The sequence below is a fragment of the Puntigrus tetrazona genome, chromosome 1 (genome assembly GCF_018831695.1).
Source record: "Puntigrus tetrazona isolate hp1 chromosome 1, ASM1883169v1, whole genome shotgun sequence".
Lineage (NCBI taxonomy): Eukaryota > Metazoa > Chordata > Actinopteri > Cypriniformes > Cyprinidae > Puntigrus > Puntigrus tetrazona.
The window spans coordinates 29,784,975-29,792,474 of record NC_056699.1 but is presented as its reverse complement, the minus strand read 5'-3'; the positions used below and the strand labels follow the sequence as shown (position 1 = coordinate 29,792,474).

The window sequence follows — 7,500 nt, the reverse complement described above, 5'->3', positions numbered from 1 at the left end:
GTTCGCTCCATGTTGATATTAGATGTTGATGAAGTTCATATCAGTACATTTTTTAACCCTCCAAATATTTTTCTACATGATATTACTGTAGAGATGTCGCAGAAGTTGCTTCTTGTTCTGTAAACCTACGAGGATGGTGTTTGTGTAGAAGTGAGGAAAGAATTCGTGTAATTTGACAGATGACTCGGTTCAGAAGAAGATCGAGGTTTTTAGATGTGTGGAGTAAAAGTGATAGTTTTATAAGTTGATCCTCGTTGTTTTCGCTGTGAATGATCTTAAACGAAATCAAACGTGTAAATACTCGCGTGTCTCGCGCCGCCGGTGTCGTGACGTCACCAGTCCGAGTCCGGTCCGCCGCGGCTGAAGAGCTCGTCTTATATCCGCGGGAAGCCGCGATGAAGGGCAGCCGCGCGCGGGATCCAGGTGTGCGCGTGTGAGTCTCTCCGTCACGTGCGGCGGCGCTCGCTCGCGGGATGGACGCGTCGGCGCGGCGCTGAGCGGCTCCGGGATGCGGCGGTGTGCGACTCTACTGATGCTCGCGCTGGCGGCGGGTGAGTGCGTGCGATCTCACATTAACACCGACGATCACAGACCGACGCCCGCTTCACCGGAGATTAGCACCGACTCGTGATGAACGGCCTGCGGTTCTAACGATCTTTAATCTCGCGCGGAATTACACGATGGGCTTCAGCCTCGCTTCAATTAATACACTTACACGAGTTTTTCTGTTTTCATGGCTTGAGAGAAACATACGAGACTGTAACACTTAGGATTAATTGTGCCTTGGTTTTTCTTTGTTTTTTTATTTTATTTGTAATGTTTTAAATTAGCACGATATATGGATGTGAATAGATTGATCGATGATCACAGATGCGGCTAAATATTCATGTTTAAAAACGATATTATTCTGTTCTTCTTCAGTCAGACAGCGCGTGATTAACTATTTTAATAAGTGTTAAATGTTCAGTATGCGAAACTAAATCCATAGAGATGTTAGAAATATTTCACCTTTTTAAAAATAAATAGACTAAATGTAATACCAATACAAAAATATCTTTCATTTTATACAGTATACAATTACCCCCCCCCCCACACACACACACACACATATTCGAGTTTGTTAGATTAAATCCAAACTATTAGATGTTAAAGATCATTCTGTCTAGACAAGAACAAACTGAATAAATTCATTTATATATATTAATTCGAATAATAATAACAACACATTTTAAAATATATATTATTCAAATATAAAGGCAGTAAAACAAGTGTGCTGCTATCATGTATAAACATTTAAATTCAATAATGTAATTTTTCCTGTAAAAGATCATCAGAATGAGAGTTTCTTTTTATTTTATCATCATGCTAAATTGTAGGAAATAATTGAATGGTGTGCTCATTAAGTGTAGAAAGACGAAATGGTTTTAGAATATATTTCATACATGTTTTATTCAAGCCGCGCCTCTGGGAGCATTGTATTCAATTCCAGAGGAACTCCAGTGCCAGTTATTCAGATTATCATTGATTTGTTTGAAGAAATGCAATGATTAAAAATGACAAACTAAAGTAACTTAATGTAAAAAAAATGTGTATTTGTTATTTCTATCCATTATTGAACCAACAAATTAAGTTGTCTGTCCGCATCTCTGAACAGAACTCACTGGATAAAATCAAAGTAAAGATCACTGCATGAAAGTTAAAGGTGACACAAACCTGTGTGTGTGCAGAAATCACAGATGATGATGATGATGATGATGATGATGGTGTGTGTGTGTGTGTGTGTGTGTGTGTGTGTGTGTGTGTGTGTGTGTGTGTGTGTGTGTGTGTGTGTGTGCAGGCGTGAGCGCAGCGCTGCAGATCCAGTGCTATCAGTGTGAAGATGTTCAGCAGGATGACTGCTCCTCTCCAGAGTTCATCGTCAACTGCACCGTCAACGTTCAGGACATGTGTCAGAAGGAAGTGCTAGTCATGGAGGACGGTAAGGACACCGCATCACTTCCTGTGCTGCCTGTTGCTATGGTGAAGGGCTAGTCTCGTTAGCTGGCTGATTATGGTGTTTGTATGTGCAGCGGTCTCTGCTGTTACTCCGTTACATCAGTGAAATAAATAATTACTAGTAGAAAGACTGCCATATAAGAGAGATGAAGGAGAGACTGATGAGGGTTTGTCACGGAGGAGCACCCGGCTCTGAGGATATTTCACATAGTATCTCACTGCTCCTTCACTGCTCCTGACTACTCCTCTATCTGCTCTTCACTGCTCGTTCATCTGTTCCTCACTGCTCCTCCATCTGCCTTTGTTTTCTTATTCATGGCCTCTCACTGCTCCTTCATCTTCTCCTGACTACTCCTCTATCTGCTTCTGCTTTCTACTTCTCTTCACTGCCTCCCACTGGTGTGTCATCTGCTCCTTCATCTGCTCTTCATCTGTTCCTCACTATTCCTTTTTCTGCTCCTCACTGCTCCTCACTCCTCCTCCGTCTGCTGCTCACTACTCCTTCATCTGCTCCTTCATCTGCTCATCACTGCTCCTCATTACTCCTTCATCTGCCTTTACTACTCCTTCATCTGCTCCTCATTACTCCTTCATCTGCTCCTCACTGCTCCTCACTACTCCTTCTTCTGCTCCTCACCACTCCTTCATCTGCTCCTCACCACTCCTTCATCTGCTCCTCACCACTCCTTCATCTGCTCCTCACTGCTCCTTCATCTGCTCCTTCATCTGCTCCTTCATTTGCTCCTCACTACTCCTTCATCTGCCTCTCACTACTCCTTCATCTGCTCCTCACTGCTCCTTCNCACTCCTTCATCTGCTCCTCACTGCTCCTTCATCTGCTCCTCAATGCTCCTTCATCTGCTCCTTCATCTGCTCCTCACTGCTCCTCACTACTCCTTCATCTGCCTCTCACTACTCCTTCATCTGCTCCTCACTGCTCCTTCATCTGCTCCTCACTGCTCCTCACTACTCCTTCTTCTGCTCCTCACTACTCCTTCATCTGCTCCTTCATCTGCTCCTCACCGCTCCTTCATATGCTCCTTAATATTCTTCATCACCTACTACTCTGACCGCAGCATGTGATGCTAACAGAAACTCTCCAAATGACCGGCTCCCGAGGGACTATGGTTGCAGTGAACTCCGGAGGATCTAATGAAAGCAAGTGACAGTGAGCTTTTCACTGAAGATCGGCTGCTGCTTACGTGATTCTCCTTCAGATGCTGCTCTGAGTTCAGATAGTGTCGGCTCCAGTCCCTGTTTCATTCCTCACTGTTTGCTTCAGATGTGTGTGTTTGTGTCATATTGCCATCAAATAATACAGCAGTACAAACTACATTCATATATCACTATCAAGAAAATGATAATTACATTTCTATTAGGCAAAATGCTCAACACAATCAACAAAAGCTTTTATAAATCAACTTTAAAGTAAACAGGCTGTCTTAAATCCTTTAATGAAAAGAATAAACCCAGCTGCAAAGAAAAGTGCATCAAATTATAAAAAGTTTTCATTTTGGTTCCAGGGTTCAATTTGCAGTTCCATTCATAGTTTTTATCTTTTGATAATGTATTAATATCTTTAAATTTCATCATATCATGCAATTTTTTTACTTTGATTTACACTAAAATGCATGATAATGGTATTCATGTTGAAATGAATATGATTAATCTTGTCAGCTAAAATAGGGCCGTTTGCACCGATGGTGGGAACTAAGAAGTGAGGTAAACCGGTTGAGAGCAGTGGCATTTGTGTGCGGCGTTTAACAAGAAAAGAATAACAACATGAACAACAGGAGGATGGAGAAGGCTGATAGAAGCAGAAAACGCCATAGATGCCGTTTACAAAAGATAGAAGTTGATACACAGCTTTTGAAATCATGGTGTGTATTGTATTGTATTGTATTGTGTTGTATTTATGGTGGGCATTTTTGTACACGTTTAGCCACATCACCTACATCACTGATAGTTCCTGGAGCCTCTACTAATTTAATTCCTAGTTCCTGCTGTGTGAACACACCAAAAAGTGGATAGCTCCACATCTAGTGTGTGTACTATGAAGTAGTCCCTGCGGTGAGAAAGGCAGTGTATGCATGTGTATGTGTTGTGCCCTCTAGTGGACTGACAGTAGAACAGTAGTTAAACTGAAGGATGCATATGGATGTTTTCCTGTGGAGTTGTGTGCCGTAAGTACAGCAATGCAACAGCATTTAAGAGTTTAGACAACATAAAGGCACAGCAACAAATATTTTTATATAATTCATAAAACAGTATATGCAGAAAATATGAATGATCTTAAAATGTTCTCTATGCAATGTTCTGTGTGTTAACTGTGTGTGTGCAGGGATTCACTACAGGAAGTCGTGTGCGTCGTCGGGGGCGTGTCTGATCGCGTCGTCTGGCTATCAGCAGTTCTGTACCGGAAAGCTGAACTCCGTCTGCATCACCTGCTGCAACACAGCGCTCTGCAACGGCCCCCGACACAAGAGAAGAGCGGCGGCACAGGCCTGCAGGACCTCCGTCAGCTGCTACACCCGCCTGCTGCTCGGACTCATGCAGCTCTACCTCTGCTCGCACTGACTGTGTGTGTGTGTGTGTGTGTGTGTGTTTGTGTGTGTGTGTGTTTGTGTGAGTGTGTGTGTGTCTGTGAGTGTGTGTGTGTGTGTCTGTGAGTGTGTGTGTGTGAGTGTGTGTGTGTGTGTGAGTGTGTGTGTGTGTGTGTGTCTGTGAGTGTGTGTGTGTGTGTGTGAGTGTGTGTGTGTGTGAGGCTCATCAGACAGAGCGTGACGGAGCGTAGCGTCAGAGAGCGTCTGCTGGCAGGAGCAGCTCTCACACACTCTCATAGCATCTGTTTGTGTGCTTCTCTCATTCTCATATTAATGAACTTGTGGGCGGGGCTTCCTCATTTAATCCCACCAGTCACAGCACACGTGTAGAGACACACACTCTTCAGTGACAGCAGGACAATCCTCTTCGTCAAACATCGTCAGCTAGAATTATCACTAGACTATCATTTAGATCAGTAGTTCTTTATTACATGATAAATAATACATTGAATCTACATTACTGTAATAGTATTATGTATTGATCGTCTTTTTTTTATTATATATAGCCACGTATAGGCATAAACCATTAAAACATATTCAACCGAGGACAAAAGATGCAGTTCACGAAACACACTTGGCTTTAGGGGCATGTTGTCACACTACATGGGGTAAATTGTCACAGTGAGAGTAAATTATGAGCAAGCTCTTGTTTTGGCAAACAGTAATAAATGAGGACATTTACTGAGGTCTGATGGAGAACCGAACAACTCCACAGTCCTGAACCAAACACCTGGCAGACCCACTCTTTCTTCACACATGAACCCCTCGTCTCCTCCATATATCCATGTGTATGTCTGCTCTCAGGCTTTGTTCTGATTGTCTGAGAACGATCCGCTCTCTCTAAACACTCTTCAGCACACTTCACACACAGACCAATCCTGTCCTTCCTATAATCCAAGACGTTTGCTTCCTCTCGGTTCCTCTGATGATCCGTCTCTTCTGTGACGTCGGTGTTCATGACACGTCTCTGGTTCTCCAGCATCTTCTGCTCTTCAGTGACTGTGATGTAGAGATCATCAGGAGGAAACTCTGAAGATCTGATCTCTGGAGACGATGGGAGGGACGCAGCGCTCTCACGGCTTCTGAATACAAATACGTTTGATCTCTTATATTTGTATGAATGCAGAAGGTTTCTAAAGGTGACTGTATGCGTAAAGAACCAGTCAGTGCTTTGGACTCGTTTGATTGAACGTATATTTAATCAAATGTGTTAAACTACACGTGTGTGAGGGGTAATGTGGAGTCGTGGTCTCAAAGGCTACTCAAAATAAAATCATACATTTAAGCTTAAATTATTATCTGACTTTGTGTGTGTGTGTGTGTGTGTGTGTTTGTGCATGCTTATGCTTTCCTCCAGACGTAAACGACTGCAGATTAAATTCAAGCACATGCTTTCCCCCTAAAAGTAAACAGGGCTGATTACTTAAATACGTTAAAGCATTTGTATGCCTCTTGAAATGGAGGAAGATGTAGCTCAGGGAAAAAGAATGGAAGAGTAAAGTGTTATTTTTGTTTTCTTTGCGCAAAAAAGGATTCTTGTAGTGTTGCAAAACTGTTGAGGCACTAATGTCATGTGCATATTTAAAAAAAATACTGTTAACAAGAGAAAGTTCTCACAAATATAGCAAAACAAACCTTTGCGTGAGTGTGTGTGGGTAAATATAAGGAATGTTTGTTAGCTATGTATACCTGTTATTTTGAGGGTTTTGAATTGTAAATCCAAATAAAAGAATAGGAAGTGCTTCTCCGCCTGGGGCTGCGCTGCTGAGAGCCCAGTGGACGTCATTAAAGCAGACTGTGACGGGAGCAGCCCTGATGTTGAAGGATCTGAAGCAGTGGTCTGATCTCATGAGGAAGACATCGAACCTCAGCGATATTTATCAGTATAACAGAGGACAAACAACATGTGTCTTGTGGTCTATCCCCTTCCCTCTCTCGGCTGAGACGCTGTGAGCTGGAGAACATCTCAGTGTAGTTGGAGCAAGTTTAAATTCTTTAAATAGTACAAGAAAAGTATTTGCTATAACTTTAGAAGGTATTTGAGTTTCAAACTTAAAATGGCAATGTGTTTTTTTTCTAAATATGAATGTACCTCTGAAGGAAAGGCATCTTTTTATCTGGTAAAGTAGCGCTTGCACAGCAGCTGTGTGTACAGCAATCACTGGGTAAGCCATTTCTGCTGTCAAATGAATTTATGTTTTCAATCAGCCCATCTGATGAGTTTGTTCAGACCAATGACCAATCGACAGATATTTTCACACAGCAAACATGTAGATTTTTAAATGTGAATCTCACTGTCACGATTTCAGTCTATCTTCCCTTTGATGTTGAGGACTCTTATTTTGAAGTGTTCTTGTTCCCCATTGTCTCAGTTTTCCCTCCTTCCTTTTGCCCATCTTGTTAGTTTCCTTAGTAATTGAGTAGCTCCTCCCTCTTCTCTTGTCTTTAAAATGCTGTGTTTCAGTCCTTGGTGGGCAGTTGTAGTTGTTTGGATGTACCCCATGTTCCTGTTTCCTGGTTTCTGCACCTACTTCTACTCTTTGTTGGATTATATTTTTCATTAAAGCTGCTGCACTTGAATCCTCTGCCTTTCTTGTCTCCCTTTTACGCTTCAACTTCTCATGTCTAGTTTATATAATAGAAATTTTTTCAATAAAACACAGCAAAGGGTTAGACATTTTCTGTCATATTTCAGATCTTACTTAAACGTTTTTCATATGTTATGGTCCTATTTCATACATAATTGTTTTATTTGAGAGAGTGGACAGATGATAATGGTCTAATGAATAAAAAAAGTCTTGCTTACACATAACACACTAATACAGGGGTGTCAAACTCAGTTCCTGGAGGGCCGGAGCCCTGCAGAGTTTAGATGCAACCCTAATTTAAACACACCTGATCC

General features: G+C 42.0%; 1 protein-coding gene across 1 annotated transcript; it reads left to right on the top strand.

The window, feature by feature from the left end:
- The first annotated feature begins 237 nt into the window (after positions 1 to 237).
- On the top strand, positions 238 to 5,890 carry LOC122324192 (ly6/PLAUR domain-containing protein 1-like). Its single transcript, XM_043218492.1, has 3 exons — positions 238 to 551; positions 1,838 to 1,978; positions 4,337 to 5,890. The coding sequence occupies exons 1-3, from the start codon at positions 509 to 511 to the stop codon at positions 4,570 to 4,572; spliced, it is 420 nt and encodes a 139-aa protein (XP_043074427.1). The 5' UTR covers positions 238 to 508; the 3' UTR covers positions 4,573 to 5,890.
- Positions 5,891 to 7,500: the final 1,610 nt, after the last annotated feature.